General features: G+C 40.0%; 1 protein-coding gene across 3 annotated transcripts in view; it reads right to left on the reverse strand.

Annotated features, from left to right (window-relative positions):
- PLCL2 (phospholipase C like 2) overlaps positions 1-25218 on the reverse strand; it is a 250193-nt gene that overhangs the window by 3819 nt on the left and 221156 nt on the right. For all 3 annotated transcript variants that reach the window (XM_074312803.1, XM_074312804.1, XM_074312802.1), the window contains one exon: positions 13230-13339. In XM_074312803.1, the coding sequence (XP_074168904.1) occupies positions 13230-13339 (110 nt within the window). The remainder of the gene's footprint in view (positions 1-13229; positions 13340-25218) is intronic.

Below are 25218 nucleotides of genomic sequence, written 5' to 3' on the forward strand. Positions count from 1 at the left end.
TCGAGGTCTTTTGCATTCCATATAAACTTTAGAATAAGTTTGTCAATAGCTACAAAAATACTTTGCTGGTATTTCTTTCTTGGATTGCACTGAATCCAGATCAAGCTGGAAAGAAATGACATCTTGAAAATATTCAGTCTTTCTATCCATGAACAGGAGATGTGACTCCATTTATTCATTGTTTGCTTTGATATATTTCAAAGAGTTCTGTAGTTTTTCTTATATAGATCCTCATATAGATCATACATATTTTGTTAGATTTATTATCTAAGTATTTATTTTTTGGGGGGTGCTTATATACATGGTATTGTGTGTTTAATTTCAAATTCCCCTTGTTCATTACTGGTATATAGGAAAGTGATTGACTTTTACACATTAACCTTGTATCCTGCAGCCTTGCTGTATGATAGCTTATTAGTTCCAGGAGGGTTTTTTTTTTCTGTCAATTCTTTTGGAATTCCTACAGATGATGATGTCATCTGTATACAAAGACAGTTTTATTTCTTCCTTCCCAGTCAGTATATCTTTTGTTTCCTGTGCTTGGACTTCTGCTTCAATGTTGAAAAGCAGTGGTGTCAGGAAACATCTTTGCCTTGCTCCAGATCTTATCGAGAAAGCTTTGACTTTCTCACCACTAAGTATGATGCTAGTTATAGGTTTTTTGAAGATGTCCTTTATCAAGCTGGCAAACTTCTAGTTTGCTGAGTTTTTATCATAAATAAGTGTTGGATTTTGTCAAGTGCTTTTCCCCCCAGCTATTGGGATGATCATGTGATTTTTCTTCTTTAGCCTATTAATGGATTACACTAATTGGTTTTTGATTGTTGAATCAACATTTCATATCTAGTACAAATCTTATTTGGTCATGGTGTATAATTCTTTTTACACATTGTTGGATTCTACTTGTTAATATTTTCTTGAGGATTTTTGCATCTGTGTTCATGAGTGGTATTGGTCTACAATTTTCTTGTAATGTCTTTGTCTGGTTTTGATAATAGGATAATTAATGCTGGCCATGTAGAATGCATTAGGAAGTATTCCCTCGGCTTCTGTTTTCTGGAAGAGATCGTAGAAAAGTGGTATAATTGTTTCCTTAAATGTTTGGTAGAATTCACCAGTGAACCCATCTGAACTGGTGCTGTCTGTTCTTAAAAGTTAGTAAGTATTGATTCAATTTTTTTAATAGAGATAGGCCTATGCAGATTGTCTATTTCTTCTTGTGAGTTTTGGCAGATTGTGCCTTTCAAAAAATTGGTCCATTTAATCTAAGTTATCAAATTTACAGGCATAGAGTATAGTTCATCATATTTCATAGTTATCCTTCTAAAGTCCATTGGATATGTAGTGATGTCCCCTTTCATCTCTGATATTAGTAATTTGTGTCTTCTCTCTTCCTTACCCCTTCCTCCCTGGCCCCCACCCCTCAGTTAGCTTGCCTAGTGTCTTACTGATCTTTTCAAAGAGCTGGCTTTTGGCTTTGTTGATTTTTCTCTATTAATTTCTGGTTTTCAAGTCCATTGATTTCTGTGCCAATATTTTTATTGATAAAAATTAGTGGGTCATTGTTCAAAATGTGTACTTGGCATGTCCTCCTGGACTTGACCTGTCCAAAACTGAGTTCCTGATATCCTACCACGCCCTCTATAATCATCAGCTTTTCCTAGATTAAGACAACTCTGTTCTTGCAGTGACTCAGTCCAAATACCCTAGATCTTTGACTCCTCTCCTTTTCTTGCATCCCCCATTCCTCCTGTCAGCGGCCCCTATTGGCTCTGTCTTTAAAAAAATAAATACACACACACACACACACACACACGTTCTCACCACTTCTTACCACCTTCAATGCCACCAGTGCATCCTAAGCCACCATCACTTTTCTCTGGGCTTATGACAGTGCCTTTCCAATTGGTTGTCCTGCTTTTCCCTTCTCAATGACAGCCAGAGCGCCAATTAAAACATAGTCAGAACAAGCCTGCCCCTCTATGGCTCCTCACATAACTCTGAATGGAAGTCAAAGTCCTTTCCCCCAGCCCTATATGACCAGCCCCCGAGCTGTGCTCATGCCCTCCTTGCCCTGCCTTGTTCGCAGGGTACAGCCTCTAGTACACGAAAATATTCCTCCAGCACAGCAGGTCCTCTCTGGCCCAATCTCAAGGTCTGTGCCCTCACCATTCCCTGTGCAGGGAAGGCTCTTGCTCAGGAATGCACACAGCTCACTCTCTCAGCTCCCATCTCAGTGATGCTCTCTCCCTGAGAACCTTTCTAAGATTAGAATTCCCACCTCCTGCTCACAAGTCTCCTTAGCCCTTCCCTGCCTTGCTTTCTCCATAACACGTATTACCATCGGACATACTCCACTGCATTGTTTGTCTGTCTCACCCACTACACGTGAGCTCCACGAGGGCAGGGACTTTTATGTCTGCAGGTCACTGCTGAGCTCTCAGGCCGAGAACAGCACTAGGCATGCATCGGGGCTCAGTAAACATGTTGAATGAATATAATTAGAGTAAAATGTGTAAGTCTCTTTAACCTTCGCAGCTGCCTCCCAAACAAGGTTGGTTTACCTTTTCCTCTGCATTTATATATATTACATTAGGTATTTTATTTTTACATCAGTGGGATCAAGCAAACTATATTATGTTTCAGTTTCCTTCCCCACCCCCCCCACCCTCCACCAAAAACCATGTCTTGGTAATCTTTCCACGTCAGCATATATAGACCTACCACAGGATGACAGGGTACATAACAACAAAAATCCCCAGATGGTGTAGGATAATGAATGTAGTAACGGAGTTCTTTATCTGTTGAAGCTCATGTTGCTCAAGTTCAGACAAGGCATTATGGCACCTTGAACAGACCAGGCCTTTGGCCACTACCTAGGTGAGGCACAAAGGACCTCTGCAGGTGCTAGATAGACGTGGGTCTGGGGACCCTCATCGGCATCATTTTTGTTTCATTCTATGCATTTTAAAACTCCATGTCTGATATGTCTCAGAATTATGGCATCTAATGCGAGTAAAGAACATTTCTGAAAGAGGTAATATGTTCACATCGCATTGCTTCAAAAGAGCAAAAGCTATTTAAAGCACCGTCACCCACGGACACGGGGTCTTCTGGTTTGGAAGACGCCTACGAAATTGGCTTTGTAGTGTTTTTAGTTGAGAAACTCAAAACCTATTTGGGTTCACATATTCCATCGTGAATTTTACAATTTATTCTATTTGGTTTTCATCTTGAAAGATTTACAACACTCTTAGGTCAAAATATTTAAGGTTCTCAGGTAGTTTCAGAAAATAATGTTTAAAAGACATAGCTGAGGGCAGGGCTGGATCCCAGTGGCTCTTGCTGAGTCTGGCATGATTGTATTCCTTCTGGCTCTGCCTGTGGCTTACCTGGGATTGGATCAGCCAGGAAAGGAACGATGGCAGATGCCAAACGCCTGGAGCAGCCAGGAAAGGAATGATGGCAGATGCCAAACGCCAGAGCCGGCGCCCTAACCATACACAATACTTGGCCAATCGCCAAACTTCCTGTCTGACCACAAAAGAGGTCCTAGTTTTTAACATATTAAAAATGTTTCAAGGCACATCTGTTGGTGTGCTACACAGCTTTTGAATCCAAAACTAACAATCACAATTCAGTGCTTTTATTTAGACCTAGAACTAAAACAACAGGGACTCTACATTTCAGTTAATTTTTCAAGGCCTTTTTGTCAAACTGTTAGAGAAAACTGGAGTTGCCTTACTTCTGAGGTGAGCAATCCAGTGTGGCCACAAAGACCCAGTTTCTGCCACCCACCTGTGCCATGGCTGCATGGCTAACAGCTAGGGAGAGCAGAGGTGGCCACTTGCCCTTCCCTGAGGACCAGCAAACACTTGTTTCCCAAATATCATCAGTGGGAGGGAAGAGAAAGAATACACTCATACCATTGAGGAGTCTGAAGAAGGCACAAAAGTAGTCAACTATCTTTTGTTGTAATGCAAATAGGAATGTAAGTTATCAGTGTCTGGTTTGCCCTTAGCATGTCTGGGGCCCACACTGACTTTGGGGTTATTCTGGGGTCCAAAGCCCCAACCCAAGAAGGTTCACCTGGATGGCATGGATTAGGCTGCCTCCTTCTCGCTTCCTTATCCACTCAGGAGCACGGAGAGGACCACGGCAGATTTTAGGCACCTTTACCGATAGTTTCTGCTCCCCTAAGAGATGAGACTGACTCTGGGATAAAGAAAGGGGGGGGGGGAGACACCTGGAGAGCACCACGGCCCAGCAGGAAGACAGAATGCCACCCTGAGTAAGCCTGACACCAACCCACATGCTGGTCCCTTGCTTAGCAATTTGATATGTTAGTGTCCTTCTCTGTCCTGTCACCCTGCAAGTCGCTAAGGGGCCTCAGGTCCCCTCAGCGTCACTCTGAGTTGACGGCACATGGTCTAGGATTCTTCCGCTGTCTCTCACCTTAGTGTCTTCTGCCACCAAACCCAGAGAATCAAACCTGCAAAACCCTAATACAGCTCATGCCCAGGAAGCAAAAGGCTTTATCTAGAATATTAATAGTAGGTAGTCACAGACTTAGTACCTTTTAGTAAATATTTTGTGGTTAGTCACTGCTTTGGGTGATAGGAGACTCATATAGAAACTGAATACATTTCAAGCTTGTATTTAACAAGTATTCAGAATCACAGGGCAAATGCACAAGCCTCGTTTAGAGTGCGATGGAAACTATTAAATACGTTGTATTTCTTACAAGCACAATTCAAATGGGCACAGAAGGGCTGCAAATGTAATTATGGTCCTAAATTTGAAACCAGAGGCTACAAATATGTCAAAAAGTTAGACGTGTAGGAATGTGTATCAGCAAAGCCTCCTGGCAACAATAGTTACCACTTATTGACTACTGTGCACCAGGCACTGTATTTAAGCCCTTTACAAAGATTATGTCATGAAAGTTTCCTAATTCTGAGAGAGAGGTGTGATTACTACCCACATTTTACAGATGAGGAAACTGAGTTTAGACAGATTAAGGGCCTTGCCCAATGCAGAGTCTAAGCAAATGACACTTAAACAAACACAACTTTCTGTGTGTTTTGTTTTCTTACAGGTGACACTTGAAAGCAAGCAAGCAAAGTGGAACGCCCACCACATTTTTAACGCACTCAGCATATCACCAACTATGCAGACAACTCACTCTTTCTGTAATTGAATACAGGAACAGAAACATAGATTTCCAATTCGCATTTGTTGAATGAGGAATGAGTGAACAACAGAATAAAGCGCCTATGGGAATCTCGGCTACTGATTCTAAATTGCCACTCATTACACTCTGACAGCTCCCCCTCCAGTGGTCTCGTGTGGCTGGCAAATACTGCAGCATGTCCATCAGAGGTAAGGAAGGCCGCCGAGCGTGGTCAGGCCTTGTTCCCACTGAAGTCTCAATAAACCTTACACTTGAAAAAAGATCCCCTGCTCCTCAGCACCCAAAGCCAGAGCAACGGGGAATGGTGGCACGTGCTTTTCTCCTGGACATGATTTTTTCTATCCTTTTGGCTTCCCCTTTTGTTCGTTCACATGTTTGAAGGGAGTGGAATATGAGTTGTAAAGAAACCACTCACTGAATGCTTATGATATACTGCCTTGCCTCTCCCCTGCCTTCTGCCCCAAAGGGTTCAGGGGTGCTGACCAGGTGGATGAGGGTTCTGTGCAAGTGTGAAAAGATCAGTGAACATGGCTCCTAACCCTTGGTTTTTCCCTTAATCCAAAGAGACATCCAGTTATAGGACCCACTGTCTTGATTCTGAACAGATGGTGAGGCCGATCCAAAGACCATCCTCATGCCTGGATTCTCCACCCTCCCCTGCTTTCTTTGCCAATATTTTGGCTATTTCATCACATCTAGTTCATCACTGTTATTCCCCAATTTAACAGTGGTTGTGTGCAAAGGTTTGTACAAAAGTTAATCATTCAAAATTTTAAATACAAGATGCAATTTAACTTAAATTCAGAACGAATCCCTTTCTCCTCAGAAGCCATTGTATGTTTCACTGACAAGGATGGAGAGTGGGGGGCTCCCAGGCAGCACCGAGGAGGAGGTATGGGGTCTGAGCTGGCCTTGGCAGAAGTGCAGGGGAGGCTTTCCGCGGGCCAAGGCTGTGGGGAACACTGCCTTCCACACGTGACTCCAGGACTCCACCAAATGATGCCTTTGGGGCCTCCCCGCTGTCCAATAGTGTGGTTTCCATACGACAAAGCTTTCTAAGTTCCGACTGTGACTACACCTCCCGTGTTACAGACCTGCCCATAGGAAGGGCTAGTTGTCACCCTGACAGTGAGTGCCAGCCCCTGCAGTGCGAGACGGGCCTCTCCTGGCACAGAAGTGGTGGTTCTGGTGGCAGAAGTGGGGTGGGGGTTTCAAGAGCAGCCACCGGAGTGTCCAAACAATGGAAGTGAGCCACGATCTAATCACAGAAGGTAGGAGTCAAGCATGGGTTCCAGACAGAGGGCCCAGAGAGGGTCAGAGAGAAGGGGAGTGTGGCCCAGATGCACAGAGAGAGGAAGTGGGGAGCAGACGCTGAGAGGGGAGCAGAGCCAGGACCATGAGCGTCAATGCTCCCGCAAACACTGGTAAAAACGGCGCACGCACGCACAAGCACTTCCTTCATCCTGGTCACCTTTTCAGTACTCGTTTGCACCATCAGACGTTAGCTGAGTAATCACAAATTCCACAGTCGTGGGATCCAAATGTCTGAAGTTTCACATGGACCAGGAAGTATGCCTGCCTAACGACCAACACTATTGTAGTTTGATTTTCTAAGCCATCTGAGGCGTGTTCACACACTGAATAAACTGCTTTCAGGCAATTACAGCTTTTCAGAAAAACAGGCAACAGAATACATCACCTATGATACATAAAATAACTAAAGGACATTAGCATCTATAAAGAAAAGGAGTTACAGACAGACTACCAATGTAATTTTTGGAGAGGAATCAAATGGTAGTCTTCAGGTCTTTAAGGTAAGCACTGCACCTCAGGTGAAAATAAATAAAATCAAGATTAAGCGTCTTACCAGGTGCAAGATCTGTCTGGCTTAATTATTTATCTTTGGCAGAAGTCTCGTGTTCCCAAAGAGAACAAACCTCTAATTACCTTCATGGCTTCGTTCGTAGTCTTATTTCTGAGGGTGGAGTGACACAGGATGCGGAGAGCTAGCTTGGTAGCAATTCGTCTGGAAACCATCTTGCATTAAGTTCATGATATGAACCCAGGTGCTATAAAATCCGACATCATTTTGGTCTATATTAACAGCAAGATAATTTCCAGACTATGAGCAAAGTCCTACCGACGAGTCTCCCTCTGAGAGGAGCCCATCCTGCTTCTGAGGGATGGGGATAATTCTGGTCACTCCATCTTATAAAGGACACTGGGACACTAGGGCCTTCAAAAGGCTCAGGGACCAGAAGCCACGTCATTCTAGCATCTGCAGAAGGGACTGAGCAGGTCTGACCTGAGTCAGGGAAGTCTGAGGGAAGGCACGATAGTTCCCCAGGTATGTGAAGGGGTGTTGGAGAACAGGGAGTAGAATAATCCCACGGTGCTTGAGGCTATTGCTGTACCCAGTGGGTAGAGGTGAAATTACAGTCAAATTCTATACGTCTACTATGAGATGCTACCATTTTAGGAATGGTACTAAATAGAAACTGAAAATCATCACCAGTGCAGTGACTATTTTAGCAAATGGAAAATCAAGGGAGAAGAACATCTTGATTAAGCTGGTGGGTTGAAAATGCATTACAGAATTTCCCTCCCACATGCCCGACGAAATGAACAAAAAAAAGTAAAATTAGCAAAAAACAAACAAAAAACCATAAGCAGCAACCAAAGAAAAGGGTATAATTCAATAAACTTCTAAAAGTCACAGAATTCACATCCTGTGAATAAACAAACATCCTGAAAATTCTAACAGCCAACCAAATGGGGGAGAAGAGAACTGAGTGTCTTCCTTTTACTGCTATTTGATGGAGTGGGAGAGATGACGGGACAGAGGGTGGGATGCATGTCACAAGCAGTTTGCTCAACGAAAGATGCCAGGTTCAAAGACTGCGTGCTACAGAATTCCATTTACGTGACATTCTGGAACAGGTGCAACTACAGAGACAGGCATCAGGTCAGTGGTTGACAAGGTGGGATTGTCCACCACAAAGCGGCACAGGGGAATTTTGAGGGTAATGGGAAGGCTTTATCATTATTCTGGTGGGGTGGCCTTACTATATGCATTTGTCAAATTTCAATGAATTGTGCAGTTAAACTTGGTGAATTTCATTTTATATAACTTATGCTTCAATAAAGCTGACCACAAAAAAGAGAATGATGCTATCTAATGGGAATGAGGTCTTAAGGACTGGCTTCTGAATTAAAGAGGCAATCAGGTGCCTGTGGGAATGGATTATACCCTTTCCCCAATTATGCAGCAGAAATCCTAGAGCAGGAGATTTGCAAACTGAGCAAGCAGGGTCCAAGTATCCAAACAAAGGCTGTCTACGACGCCAGCTCAGATTTATCTCTTCTTTCTGCCATTCCCTGAAGCTACAGAAAAGCATGGCTGACTTCTTGGACTGGTGGTAACAGTAAACCAATTTAAATATTGAACTTATACCAAGCAACATGGGGATTAGTCTTGGAACCAAATAGGCATATTTAAACATGGACAATGGAAAAATAGCGCTATTCCTAGCTGCCTACCTAGATATATTAGAGAGTGTTAATAGTCTCATCTTTCATAGCAGGAGGTCAACCAACAAAGCTTATAACTGAAATGCACAGCTTTAAAAAAAACAAAAAACAAGGTGAGTTTTTCCCATTTTTCATAATCTCTTTTCTTAACCTTAGAGGGATTTATAGGAAATAAATACCTCTCACAGTAAAAATTGTCCAGCAATTCATTTAGCTTCTGTATGGTTTACTTCTGTTAAATTAAGCAAAACTCAGTACCTTTTTAAAAAATTAAAAAGAGCAATTACGGTAGAATTTTTCTATTGACATACCTTATTTTATAATATCTGAGACAGCAGTGTTTGTGAGATGTGCCACTATTTTACATGCCACTAAGAGAGAACCATCACTGCCAATTTAACTAGGATACAATGAAAAGATGCCATGGGCTATACTAGTATGGTACGTACCAATTTCAAAGATGTCAAAAATATGGAAAAAAGTATGGCTCAGAATTAATGAAATGCATCTCCATCCATCCATCCATCCATCCATCCATATGCACATACACAAAAAGGTTCCTGGTGTAAAGTCACCCACATTTAATAATAATTATTTCTCAGAGGGAGGATCTGAGGTCATTTTAAAACTTTTATCTTTTCCATATTAAAATAAAAACTTTTTCATAATGAAGACGCATTTACAAAAACAAACGAATGGCTTTTCTCATAGATAAAAACGATGGGAAGCAGACATGCCAAGATGTTAATAGTGGGTCATTTTGGGTGTGGTAATCATGGCTGCCATTTCTTCTTTGTTCATTTCTGTATTTTAAAGCCATTCTTAAAGTTAAAAAACTGAACGAAACAAGATTCATAAAAACTGGAGTGGCCATTCTTAGATGAAAGGAGTTTATGGCCGGGGGCCTCCTCTCAGGGTGACCGACCATCCCGGTTTGCCAGGGACTGTCCTAGTTTTCACCCTGGAAGTCCCACGTCCTGGGATGATGGGTTACCCTGCCTCTTTTATTGTTCCAATGAGTGGGGTGATACATAAGGAAAGATACTTTTGATTTGATTCTAGAGTGGTAGTGCTTGATTTTTTTAGGGTTCCTCAGAATCCCCCAAAGAATCTGTTAAATAAGCAGATTCCTGTGTTCCACCCCCGAAGATTCTGGTCCAGGAGGTCTGAGGTGGGGCTCAGACGACCGCATATTTAAGCACCCAGGATATTCCTATGCCTGGCCTCAAGCTCCCTCAGCAGGCCTTCCTGCCCCTCGTCTCCTCCCCCTCCATATCCAGCATCATCTGGAACCTTCCCCGGAGTCTCTGTGCCCACTTGCTGCCTACCGCACACCAGAGCCTGGATGGAGGGCAGCCCCCTCTCCACATTCAGTACAAAGAACAAGCAATGAGAGGAATTCTTGCCAGGAAAAGATTAATAGCGCAACTCAGACCCAAATGCAGGTCCAAGACTCCAGGAGCACCGATTCTTCTAAAGAAAGTTTAAGCCTGTGAGATACACAAGAAGAAAAAGAAGAAAAAAAGAAACCCTTCCATTGTACAGATATGCACACAGATCTCTCCAGTTCATTCCCATTCCTCCCTTAGGTTCTATCATACTCAGATACCATCCATAGCAAACATTATCCTGGAAATTTTAAAACGATCTATTACCCTATCCTATACATTTGTTTCCACATGAGTGTAAGTCTGAGATGTGTATTCTCTCTCCTGGACGTAACGATTATGGACGAAAAAGGGGAAATGCACAACTTCGTGACCAAAAGTAACCTCACAGAGTGATCTAATCATAAATTCCTAACTGGGCAGGTGAGGTTGTGGTGGGTAGTCACACCCCAATCCTATACCTTAAAGGTTTAAGCCAACCCTGTTTATCGTTCTTGTGCATCCAGGTTACCACACCTTTGAAACACCAGAAGTCCTCTTCTTTTCCAGACCCCCGAAGGCGTAACTACCCTCAAAGGAGCACACAATCTGGTTAAGTATCCTGTGCCTTGCATTCTCCACCCGTCCTGTAATCTTCCTTACATTCCGTCCTTAATTCCAAAGGTATAAAAGAAACTGCACAACTGTCACTCGCTGGAGCATCTGACATCTTGCTTCCTGGCATTCTTGCCAGTTTGGCTCAAGTAAACTCACATAAAAATTCTCTCTAGGTTTGGACATTGCTTACGTCGACAAGTCAAAAGGAAACATGTTTCCTCAGAACAGCTATTGGTTCAATTACTTATTTCTAAAATCTGGTACATTACTTTTGGTCAGCTGTTGTTCATTAATGTGTGAGCCAGACTCCCATTTTCGGTGGCTCTTTTCCCAGTGCTTCTCAAACAGTAATGAACATAAGAATGCCCTGGGATCTTGTAAAAACACAACCTATGATTCAGTGGGTCTAGGGGAGAGCCTGGGAATCTGCATTTTGAACAAGCTCCCAGGTGATGCCCAGATTGCTGGCTCTCAGACCACAAATGAGTAGCAAAGATGGCTGACAGATGGAAGTTTGGTCCTTAATTCTATTTTTGCTGTAATAAAATAAAAGCCAAATGAGGATTTATTCCTATCGCAGGGCTATAAATGACTCTGCTATTTTTTTCCCGCGGTTTGCAGGAAATTTACAGTGTCCCCCCCACCAGCTCTGGTGGGAGTGAGTCAGCAAGTTGTAAAACCAAATTCCTTTTCATTGTAAAGTCTTATTTCTGCTGTTTACTGAACTACAATCAGAGTTAAATGCTAAGCAAAAGATCTAGAGATTTTTAAAAAGTACATGGATAGGAAGGGAAGTGTTTGAAGAAGAAAATGATTTTAATTATAAAAATGAGTAGGGGTGTCACGTGAGCAAATGCAAGTTGGCTAGCTTTAGAGGGGCAACTTTTATTAAATCAAATCAGAAAATGGTTGTCAGCTGCAGAGAAGGATCTTTTAACTTGAAGGGGAGGGGCCAATTAAAAACGGCAGCTGTCAAACTGTCTTTACAGTTTTGAATTCAACCTAGCAGAAAGTTTGGAGGGTGAATACCCGACAGTAATTTTACATTTTGTTGTCCAAGAGCAGAGTGAAATGGTCTTTCTGTGTCATCATTAGTCAAGTTCTCAAACACTGAGGTGAAGAAAAGTAAATACCATTGAGATAAAACTCAAAAAAGTTCCAAGGCGCATACACAGCATTACTTAAAAAAATCATGTCATGTTATACACAGCATAGAGAAAAAGACCGGGAGAAAGTACAGCAAAGGGCCAACAGTCATTGTCTCTGGGTGGTGGGACTATTGTTTACCTTTGGTTATGCTATTTTGACATTTTCTGCAATGAAAATCTATTACTTTTCTAGTGAAAGTTAATTTTTTTTAAAATGGTCATGCTGAAAGATAGATGGAAGGAAAGGAAAGAGGGATGGGGGGGGGAGAGAGGGAGAGAGAGAGAGAGAGAGAGAGAGAGAGAGAGAGAGAGAGAGAGAGAGAGAGAGAGGAGAATAAAAGGGAAGGAAAGAAAAAGAAAGAGAAAGAAACAAAGGGAGGGAGAGAGGGAAAGAGGAAGGGAAAAAAGGAGTCCCAAGGAAAGTAACCTCACAGGGTGATGTGATTCTAAATTCCTAACTGGACAGGTCATGGTGGGTAGTCACGCCTCAGGCATATAATTTTTTAGTAAAAGGTTTATCTTTGCCGTAAACAATCCCTGTAGTAGTTTCTGTGGCTTCTAGGTTAACACACCTTGAAAATAAGCCTTCACCACCCTCAGGAGAGCAGGAATCTTGTTACCTATCCTGTAATCCAATCCCCGCTGTGCTTGCTCCCATCGCCATGTAATCTTCCTTATGTCCCCTCCTTAATTCCAAATGCATCAAAGGAGTTGTGACACTCTCCTGGGAGTATCTGAGGTCTTGTTTCCCAACACCCATCGTCAGTTTGACTCAAATAAACTCTTTTAAAAATTGTCTATAGGTTTGGCTGTTCTTATGTCGACAGAAGGAAGTAACAGAGATGGCTTTTCCCGTGAAGGAACATTTCTTTCAAATGGCAATTCCTTTACATACTTTTTTTTTTTTTTGACTATGCCTCATACAATTGTTTCCTACGTTTTTCTAAGGTCCTATTAATATTAAGGCTGTGATTATAATTTAAAGTGTTAAATGAAATTTGAGTAATCAGAACCTTTCAATTTCCAATCATTCCTCTGTACTCACTGTTTTCTATTTCACATATAGCAACTGGCATTTACGAACTTTACAATGTTTCCAGGATGAAATGTGAGGTCCTTTCCTTTCCTACCAGAATCCACAATGAAAGTCCCCAACCATTAAAGTGCCAACCATTCAAGTCTCCACCTTCGCCCAGCTCCTGTGCCTGCCCACTCTCTCTCTGGAGGACAGCGAGCACCGGATTTCTGTGACCATGAAGAGCCTCCAGTGGCCGACATGTACAAGGCAGGAAATGTTATACGTACTGACAGAAAGAAACATGCTGGAAAAGACTGCAAAGCCCCGAGCCCTAGAAACAACTCGCTAGGTACCTTTAAGATGGTAATGTTCCAGGTAAAGCTCTCCACTGCTTTCTGTAGTTTTCGTTCCTTCAAACCTTCCTTAGTGCCTATGCTGTGCAAGTGTTCATGGAACTCCATGGCTGAAAGAAAGAAAAACACAACATAGATTACTTTTCTGTCCAACCTGTGGTGATGAAGCAGCACCAATATTGTTCTAGGACTATGCTAAATGATTCCAACTTCCAACGGAATTTTGTGAACGTGCCTATTTCAGAATGTAATGACGGGGAGAAACTGAAAATTCAGGGCATCAACAAGGCGGAAGGCCTCTTAGAGGTCAGCGGTCTTTCCTCATGGATTTGACGGGCAAAGAAGGCACACGGGAGCATTCTCCTTCTTATTTTAGAGGTGAGGAATCTGAGGCTCAGCCAGGTTCAGAGACTGATGACTGTGGAAGGAGCAGGAGAAGAGCTGGGACTAGAACCCAGGTCTTGGGAATCTCAGAAGGCAGATTTCAGCTCTACTGAGGACACAATGTTAACAACTGGAGATTAAAATAATGTAATGTATTTCCTGTCACAGTAAGAGCCAATGTCAGGTCAGATGCCACACCTATTGCATAGGGGAGAGGATAGGGAGGAAGACCATGAATTCTAACTTGGCATTTCTACTATGACTCTTTACTATAATTTACATAATGAAATTATTATTCCCTACTGTCATTCAAAAGAGTGGCTAAGAAGGTCCTCATGCAGTAACAATACAATAATGCTTGAGTGATATGACTGTCACATTACTAGTTTAATATCATTATAATTCATGAATTTTTTACATACTCAATTGCAGTCAATTATCCCATCTCTGGCCAATGGGAATCCTTCAGACAGGTTTCTAAGTCCTTTTGAAATGACCAATTAGCCTTTGTTATGTTCCTTGCTTTCTTGCACAAGATATTCTAGACTACCAAGTACATTTCTCATCTCAGACCTAGAACCAAGCATTTCTCCAAGGACCTCTGGATTCTGTTAGAGGGGAATGATATTTAAAGGCCACAACCTGTGTGCTAGGAATGCTCATTGTTATGGAATTTTTATTGTTTTCTAGGCCTTTTCATTAGACAGATCTCAGACACTTTTTGTTTTTAAAGGGAAGACTAAGATCTTGCTAATGCTTCAAATTTAAGTGTACAGAATTTTTACATAATTTTAAAAAATTGTATGCTGATTTCTTATCTATTAGGTGGAAAATCTTAATTCCCAATCACATCAACATAACTGTTAATAGTAAGCTGCTAAACCCAAGTTATATTCCCTTTGCTTTTTGTGTGTGTCTTGGAGAGTACTGATAAGACAGGTAAGGGTAAGCAGGAACAACGGGGGAGGGAGAGGTGGCTCCAACTTCACTTTACACAACATCTTCAAAGGTTGCGATAACAAGTCTAACCACACCTTCCCCCACCCCAACGGACAAAGCTGAACACAATAGAAGATTCTACTACAGGCTGAAGCAGTTTACATCCTGGTTAGAGAATATAAAACCCCAGTAAACAAGACACTCAGTGCAGCTGTCCACTCCAGATTCTGTCCCCAGCAACTCCTGTACTGGTGTTTCTCTTCTTAAACTTTCTAACTTCTTTTCCTGTGTGCCTCATGAAATCTTGCCCAACCTGTGAGGGAGCGACCACGACACATATCTTACTGAGAATGTACAATAAAAATATTGCGTTCTAGTGTCAGTCAGAATAATTGTTTTTCTTTGTGGTTATGTCACTAACAAAGTATAGTTAGGTTCATTTGTGTCTTTTTTTTTTCATTTTGTGTGTGTCTGGAGAGGGAGTGCTTTTTTGAATGTAACTGTGTTACAATTATCTGAAAACTTGACATGAGTACAAAGTCACTATATATCTAGGTGTATTCAGGTAAGTCTTGCATCCTTCCTGGTCTCCGCTACCCTGGTCCCTCCCTCCCCCTATATATTTTTACTAGTTTATTTATCTTTCTATTGTATTGTTTCTCCTTGAAAATATAAACAAGCGTGTACATATATTCATAATCCTCGTTTTCTTGCACAAAAAGTAGCATACTATCTCCATTGTTCTGTACTTTGTTTTTTGTTTTGTCACATAACTGCATACTGGAGATCACTCCACGTCGGTGTATAGAGCTCACCGTCACTTTCTTTTTAACAGCTCCAAGCCTCTACTGTGGGGATGGAACAGCATTTTTTCACCCAGTCCCCTACTGATGGACATTGGGTTGTTTCAAATCTTTTGCTATTACAAATCATGTGGAGTGGTCGTAATTTTTACAACACATTCCTGTGTTCTTTCGTATACTTTTTCTGTTCAGTTGGGCATTTCAATTTCTAACTCCATTTCTATGCAACACCATCTCAAAGCAACTCTTCAACAGCAATTGACAGCAACTTTATGCCCTGGTGGCTTTAAACAGTAAGCAAAAGCTGATACACATGTGATAAATATGGTAAACTACCAATTTAATCTCTTTTCTTTCCTCTCTTTATTATTTTCCCCACCTAATAGAAAATATGGTCCTACTTCCTGCCGTGCTAATAAGTATTAAGAAACTCTGGTTTCAGGAGTGAATAGCAATTTGTAAAATTCATAACACTGTCTAGGAAACTACCATACTGCCCCCTCTCCTTTTCTCCAACTTCTCTTTGTCAGTGATGGTTCTTAAGAACATTCCAACTTGACTAATTAAACCCCTCAACCCCACTGCTGTTGACCTGGCTCAGACAGTGAGCCACATTCCCTGTATCTAGCTCTGACTTTCATTGGATGTGCTTGGCTTGACACACTGGAAAAAAAACACACAAAACAACCCAAAACCAACCAACCAAACAAAATAACCATGAATAGGTCACAATCTTGTTCTAAAACCCAGGTTTTTTGCTGGAGCATTAAAACACACACACACACACACACACACACACACACACACACACACACACTTTTCTTCCTGGTTAAATCTGGGAGTCTCTCTGGCATGGGCTGCAATGACTCAGACCCACATCTTAGAACATGGCCAGGTGAGGCTCTGACAGTAAGACCCTGATACGCTGGCTTTTCTGTTAAGATTTAATACTGGACTCCAGCAGCAAGATCTGGGTTTTAGGACCCGAATCATTAATACTCATAATGTTTCTATTTCTGGTGGTCAGGCAGCACTGTAGTCTTGTAAGTATCACTGCGGTTTGGTAGGTGGAATTCAAGACTGGAAGATGGGAAAGAGACACAAGAGGAGCAGGGTGGGGGAGTAAATCTCTGTGAACAAGAAGGCACACAACCACCATATTTTGCCATGTATAATGCGCACTTTGGCCCAAATTTGTGAGGGAAAGAGAAGGATGCACGTTATACGTGGGCAGTACTAATTCCATATCTATATAAGTGTTTTTAATTCTTTTATTTATGCTTATGAGTTAACAGTGTAATTTTAGAACTCAATAACAATATCCGTATGCAAAATAATACCCTGGAATACAATAATCAGTTTTGTTGAACTTACAATGGACTTGCAACAATGAAGAGTTCTTGGCCCTCTATGATGCGTAAATATCGTAAATTTGTTACTGGTACATCAAATTTCTTATACCTTGTATCTGTTCTTGTGTTTTGTAATTATTTGTTACATAAAATTTATTGTACCATAATATGTTAAAAAAAATAAATGCTAAAATTCCTTTATAATACAAAAAAAAAAAAAAAAACAAACAAACAAACAAACAAAAAAACCCACAAGTACCTAAATGTAAATAAAAATTTGAATTAAAAAAATAAAACAAAAGAATTTTTTCCCTGAAAGTTTTGGCCAAAAACGTGGGTGTGCATTATACACGGGAGTGCATTATACATGGCAAAATACAGTATATGGTCTTCCAGATACATACCAAGTACAAGACATTGGAAAGGGAAATGGAAGCGATGTTAACGTGGGACTACACACTACAATTGCCTGGCCAGATGCAAATAATAACGATGCCTTTTTATTACAAATTTCAAAATTGGCACAAAGGTGTAATACAACTACTGGGGGATTTTTCAAAGACCCAGATATCGGTTTGGAAGCCTCATTCCACCAAAGGCAGACTGTGTATCTTGTCTTGCTGAACATTTTATCAACAGTAAGGTAATGAGGCAGTGACAGGAACCACTGCACTGGGCTTCATTCCAACTCACAAGGAAGAACCTACAGGTAATGCAAGCATGGAACACTGGAAGGGAACACTGAGCTTAGACAAACAACTATCCCAGATTTTAGGAAGGCAGCTTCCAGAAAGTTCAGAAGAACCCAGGGCCAGAAGCAGTAAAAAGATAGGCTGCTTTGAGAAGGAGTGAGGACTCGAGGAAGAAACACAGATGATAAGGAAAAAGAAAATGATACTGATAAGGAAGAAATGGGGGAGACACTTAAAGAAATAAGTACAGCTATCCCAAAAGTTCACATTTTACGTGTCTATTAAAACATGAGACTAGACAATTCCACCTTACCTTCCCTCTCTTAAAATATCAGTAGTCCAATACAAGTCTATAGGGAATTGCAAAATGTGTTAATAAAGTTCTTTAAAAGCAGGCACAAAAAGGTATTAAGTTGAAACTGGAAAAGTTATGTTAAAAATATAAACTAAAAAAATTTTAAAGTGCCAACCAGGATAATCCCAAACAGGTCCACACCAAGACACATTATAGTTAAGATGGCAAAGGTTAAAGACAAAGAGAGAATCCTAAAAGCAGCAAGAGAAAGACAGAGGGTTACATACAAGGGAACTCCCATAAGACTATCAAATGACTTTTCCACAGAAACATTGCAGGCCAAGAGGGAGTGGCAGGAGATACTCAAAGTGATGGAAAACAAAGGCCTACAGCCTAGATTGCTTTATCCAGCAAGGCTATCATTTAAAATTGAAGAAAAATAAAGAGCTTCTCAGAAAAGAATAAGCGAAAGGAATTTATTACCACCAAGCCAGCATTGCAGGAAACATTAAAAGGCCTTTTGTAAACAGAAGAAAGATGAAAACGATCTAACTACAAATTTAAAAAATGGCAATAACTATGTACCTATCAACAATCACTTTAAATGTAAATGGATTAAATGCTCCAATCAAAAGACATGGGGTGGCTGAGTGGATAAGAAAGCAAGACCCTTGCATATGCTGTATACAAGAGACTCACCTCAGATCAAAAGACACACGGTACAGGCTGAAAGTGAAGGGTTGGAGTAAGATATTTCATGCAAATGGAAATGAGAAAAAAGCTGGAGGTGCAATACTTATATCTGACAAAATAGACTTTAAAATGAAGAACATATTAAAAGACAAAGATGGGCACTATATAATAATAAAGGGATCGATCCGACAAGAGGACATAACCCTAGTAAACATCTATGCACCCAACATAGGAGCACCTAAATATATAAAACAGATATTGACTGACATAAAGACAGAGATCAACAGTAACACTATCATAGTAGGGGACTTCAACACACCTCTGACAACAAGGGACAGGTCTTCCAGACAGAAAATCAATATGGAAACAACAGCCTTAAATGATACATTGGACCACTTGGATTTAATCGATATTTTCAGAGCATTTCACCCCAAAGCTGCAGAATACACGTTCTTCTCAAGTGCACATGGAACATATTCCAAGATAGTGGTCACATGTTAGGCCACAAAACAAGTCTTGACAAATTCAAGAAAATTGAAATCATACCAATTGTATTCTCTGGCCACAATGCTATGAAATTAGAAATAAACTACAGGGAAAAAAATGGAAGACACACAAATTCATGGAGGCTAAATAATGAATGGGTCAACCATGAGGTCTAGGAAGAAATCAAAAGATATCTCGAGACAAACAAAAATGAAAACACGATGACCCAAAATCTATGGGATGCAGTGAAAGCAGTCCTAAGAGAGCAATGCAGGCCTACCTAAAGAAACAAGAAAAAACACTAATCAACAGCTTATCTTCACACTTAAGGGAGCTAGAAAAAGAACAGCAAAATAAGCACAAAGGGAGTACAAGAAAGGAGATAATAAAGATCAGAGAGGAAGTAAATGAAATGGAAACCAGAAAAACAATACAAAAGATTAATGAATCCAAGAGGTGGTTTTAGAGAAGATAAACAAAATTGACACACCTTTAGCCAGACTCATCAAAAAAAAGAGAGGACCCAAATTAATAAAATCAGAAATGAAAAAGAAGTGACACCAGACACCACAGAAATACAAAAAATTTTAAGAAATTACTATGAGCAACTATATGCCAACAAATCAGACAATCTGGAAGAAATGGACACTTTTCTAGAAGTATACAACCTTCCAATGCTAAATCAAGAAGAAATGGAAAACCTGAATAGACTGATTATCACCAGGGAAATTGAATCAGTAATCGACAAGCTCCCAACAAACAAAAGCCCTGGACCAGATGGCTTTACAGGTGAATTTTACAAAACATTCAAAAAAGAACTATCATCTACACTCCTCAAGCTATTTCAAAAATTCCAGAAGGAGAGAAGGCTCCCAAACACTTTTTATGAGGCCACTAAAACCCTGATCCCCAAATCAGACAAAGACACTACAAAAAAAGAAAACTACAGGCTGATATCTCTAATGAACGTAGATGTAAAAATCCTCAACAAAATATTAGCAAACAGAATTCAGCAACACATTAAAAAGATCATTCACCATGATCAAGTGTGATTCATTCCTAGTATGCAAGGGTGGTTCAACATCCACAAATCAATTAACGTGATATACCACATTAACAAAATGAAAAATAAAAATCATATGATTACATCAACAGATGCAGAAAAAGCATTTGACAAAATCCAGCAGCCATTTATGATAAAAACTCTTAAGAAAGTGGGAATAGAGGGACCATATCTCAATAAAGGCCATATATGATAAACCTACAGCTAACAACATACTTAATGGGGAAAAACTAAAACCATTTCCCATAAGATCAGGAACAAGGCAAGGTTGCCCACTTTCTCCACTTCTATTCAACACAGCGCTGGAAGTTCTAGCCACAGCAATCAGACAAGAAAAAGAAATAAAACGCATCCAAATTGGCAAGGAGGAAGTAAAATTGTCATTATATGCAGATGAGATGATACCATATATAGAGAATCCTAAACACTCCACCAAAAAACTATTAGAACTGATAAATGAATTTAGTAAAGTAGCCGGAAACAAAATTAATATTCAGAAATCAGTTGCATTTGTATATACCAATAATAAATATCAGAAGGAGAAATTAAGAAAACAATCCCATTTATGATTGCTTCAAAGACTATAAAATACCTGGGAATAAATTTAACCAAAGAAGTAAAAGATCTGTACTCAGAAAATTATAAGACACTGAAGAGAGAAATTAAAGAAGATACAAATAGATGGAAACACATACCATGCTCATGGATAGAAAGAATTAATATCGTTAAAATGTCCATACTGCCTAAGGCAATATACAGATTCAACGCAATTCCTATCAAACTACCAACGACGTTTTTCACAGAAATAGAACACATAATCCTATAATTTATATGGAACCATAAAAGACCCTGGACAGCCTCGGCAATCTTGAGAAATAAGAACAAAATGGGTGGTATAATGATACTTTACATCAAATTATACTACAAGGCTACAGTAATCTAAACAGCATGGTACTGGCATAAAAACAGACACATAGATCAATAGAACAGAATAGATTGCCAAGAAATAAATCCATGCCTATATGGTCATTTAATCTATGACAATGGAAGCAAGAATTTACGGTGGGATAAAGACAGTCTATTCAATAAACGGTGCTGGGAAACCTGGATAGACACATGCAAAAAAATGAAGCAGGACCACCTCTTTATACCATATACAAGAATAAATTCAAAATGGATTAAAGACTTAAATGTAAGATCTGAAACCATAAAATTCCTAGAAAAAAATATACGAAGAAACTTTACAGACATTACCTGGAGTAAGATTTTTACTGATATATCCCCTCGCGCGAGGGAAGGAAGAGAAAAAATAAACATGTGGGATTACATCAAATTAATAAATTTTTTCACAGCAAAGGAAACCATCAATAAAACAAAAAGGGATCCTACTGAATGGGAGAAGACATTTGCCAATGATATATTCGATAAGCAGTTAATATCCCAAATTTATTAAAAAACTCAACTCCAAAAAAACAAACAACCCAATTAAAAAATGGGCAGAGGTCATGAAGAGACATTTTTCTAAAAAGGACATAAAGATGGCAAACAGACATATGAAAAAATGCTCAACCTCACTAATCATTAGAGAAATGCAAACAAAAAATTCAATGAGATGCCACCTCACCCCCAAAATGGCTATCATCAATAAATCAACAAACAACAAGTGCTGGCAAGGATATGGAGAAAAGGGAACCCTTGTGCATTGTTGGCGGGATTGTAGATTGGTGCAGCCACTATGGAAAATTTTTAGTATGGAGATATCTAAAAAATCTGAAAATGGAACTACCTTATGACTCAGCAATTCCACTCCTAGGTATCTATCCGGAGAAATCCAAAACTCTAATTCAAAAAAATTTATGCACCCCTGTTTATTGCAGCACTATACACAATAGCCAAGACATGGAAACAACTGAAATGCCCATCAGTAGACGACTGGATTAAGAAACTGTGGTACATTTATACAATGGAGTATTATGCAGCCATAAAGAAGAATGAAATCTTACCATTTGCAACAATATGGATGGACCTAGAGAACATTATGTTAAGTGAAATAAGTCAGACAGAGAAAACAAATACCACATGATCTCACTTATATGTGGAATCTACAGAAAAGAATAAATGAATGAACTAATCAGAAACAGTCTCAGAGACATAGAGGAAAAACTGAGGGTTGCTAGATGGGAGCGGGGGGTGGGGATAAGGGGGAAGGTGAGGGGATTACAAAGCATAATCGGTAACCACAAGATTGCCACAGGGATAGGAAAGTCGATTTGGAGAATGTAATCAATAATATTGTAAAGATTTTGTAGGGTATCCGATGGACACTTGTCTCATTAGGGAGACCACCTCAGGGATGACGTAGATGCCTGATCACTGCACTGTACACCTGAAGCTGAAGCTGAACAATAATGAATGTCAACTACAATTATATATATATATATATATATATATATATATATATATATATATATATATATACTTACAAGAAGCGAAGTACAGCATTAGGAATAGAGACAGTGGAAATGTAACGGCTGTGTGCGATGTCAGAGGGGTAGTGGATGGGGGAAGGAGGGTTGTCACTGTGTGAGGGATATAAATGATAAATATCTAACTATTACATTGTTTTGTGCACCTGAAACTAATAAAAAGATGTTTAAAAAATAATTAAAAAATAATTTTAAAGTTTTTTTTAAGTGACCAAGACTGTCAACTCCATTGTTATTTATTTCATTATTTGATTTGCTGCATAACACGTGTTTCTTTAAGAAAGGTTTTTATATTGTTAACTTATAGACTGATCATTGCAAACATTCTGCTAATCCACTGATGTGAAGCATATGTTGATTTTATTTTTTAAGGAAATAAAAGGGTGGTCACCTTGGCCTATACAGCATGACTGCACCTTTCACTGCTCCCCTGTGACATACAAAGTCCAGAGCAAGCAGTTGGGGCACTCACTCAAGAGAAGCAAGAAGCAGCTCGCAGGCCCTTTACATGTTACAGAGAAAATGTGGATGGGGCTATAGAATGTTCCCAAGGAAATTGTAAAGGAGGATTTGAATATTGGTTTGCTTGAGCCCAATACCCCAAGGTTTTCCAACTACCATGCATTATTTTTGAACAAGAGTCCCAGCCCTTAATACGAGCTCATAATATGGTTATATGTATCAAATAACTATGCTGTGAGGTAGAACATTGTAAGGTCTACTGGATAGGCGCTGACCCAGTTCGAAGGGAACACAGAGGGGGAGAGAATGAGATTAAGCGTTTGAACTGGGTCAGCCCCTATATAACAAGGAAATCTAATTATATATCTAGGATGCAAATTGCATTAATCCCTTGATATTAAATTACCAGGAAATCTACTCTATGTCACAGGAGGTCTTTTCAGTTGTTTATACCAACGGTGAGTATAAAAAACTTGTCTGGGGTAGCTGTTAAGTAACTTTCTCCCTATTTCCCAAATTATTTTTAGCAAAGAAACATTAGCCCACTGAAAAAGTCTGTATCTTATTGAGCAACTTAAAAGCAGTATTTCTTCTCCTGTAAGTCATGCCATTTTGTCTAGAGAGCAGAGGGAGTTTTAAAGTAGCTGGTGAAAAGCAGTTTCTTTAATTACAGTTTAGGGTTGGTGGGGTTAGGAGCTAGAGGAAGGTGACGAGAATTGGAGCTCCCACCTTGGGAACGAAGTGGGTGTTAGCCAGTGCTGGGCAGCGCCCTAGGTGGGCAAGGAGCAGGTGTGAACCTGTGACTGCAGACGAACAGGCTCAAGTAGAGAAGGCAGGGAGTTGGGAGGTTGTTGCAGTAATCTAGAGAATGTTCAGGGCATGTGGCCTCGTGGCCTCCTCTGTCTGAGAGAGCGTAAGGAATGGTAATGTGGCAAAGGGTTTGGGGAACTTGTAAGAGGATCATGGCGACAGCCTTCATAGAGAAGTCACGTGGAGACTGGAGAGTGGGTCTCAAACCTCAGTGTGCTACAGAATAGTGGGGGTGCAGGTTTAAAAATGCAGATTTTCTGCCTCTCCCCCAGGGATTCTGATTCAGAAGGTCGGGGATGGGCCCAGACACGGCCATATTTAGCAAGTACGAGAAGATATCCATGCAAGAAGGCTCTGGGCATCACTGTGAGGAAAACGAGACTAGGAGGACGAGGAGATGGGACTGAGAGACAGAAAGCCATGATGAAGATGGAGAGCATGCCCGGTCAGTGCTAGAGGGCCACGATTAGAAAGGCATTTCAGAAAACCTAAGAATTATGATCCCGTCAACTCTGTCTATTCTGAAAAAACGAAATAGACAAAACGAATTGCGGGGCGGTGGGGTGGGGGACAAGGCAGTCAAGACCCTTCTTCTGTAAATGACTGACCCACTTCACATACACAAATATTTATTTCCAAATTATTTTCTTTGTCTTGAACTTCTATGTTTTCTACTTTCATCTTTATTATAAAGGACTCTAACATGAGATAATCAGGACTATTTACTTGAAGAGGTAAAACTGAACCGTGATCTAAGATTTACATGTGGATTTTTCAGAATAGTTCTCTGTTTCTGTAATTCGTAGCCAATATCCATAATATTGAAATACAAAAGGTTGCATCATTTTGGATAAGGAAAGTAATTCTTGATTCATGAAGTAATAACACTAATCGGTCAGCCAACATTTATTGATCACACACCATATGCGGGTCATGTGACTATATGCTGTGTTGAGTCCCATTTAAAAAACCCATTACTTAAATATGCTGAACAGTCCATAAAAAGCTACAGATTTCTAGAAGTATGGGGAACAAACTGGGGCAAGAGAACCAGTACTTACATTATCAGCTCATTGACAACTGATAAAGAAATCTTTATAATTTTGTGCTGGAATACAACAATGGCTACATTTAGAAGCATTAGTATAGCAAATGGGGCAAAAGCATTAAAATGATGATGTGAGAATACATAACAGTTGGTGCTTTTTTTAAAAAAATCAAAGCCAAAGTAAACTCTGTAGGCGCAATATGAAGTCAGTGTTTTTGTACTAGGAAAAAGACACTACGTATGGGAGATTTAGCAGGCCTATGTGGACCACTTACCATGTTTTCCCCAAAATAAGACCTAGCCGGACAATCAGCTCTAATGTGTCTTTTGGAGCAAAAATTAATATAAGACCCGGTAGTATATATTATATTATATTATATTATATTATATTATATTATATTATATTATATATATTATTATATTATACCTGGTCTTTTATAAGACCAGGTCTTATAGTAAAATAAGGTCTTATATTC

The sequence above is a fragment of the Rhinolophus sinicus genome, linkage group LG10 (genome assembly GCF_036562045.2).
Source record: "Rhinolophus sinicus isolate RSC01 linkage group LG10, ASM3656204v1, whole genome shotgun sequence".
NCBI lineage: Eukaryota > Metazoa > Chordata > Mammalia > Chiroptera > Rhinolophidae > Rhinolophus > Rhinolophus sinicus.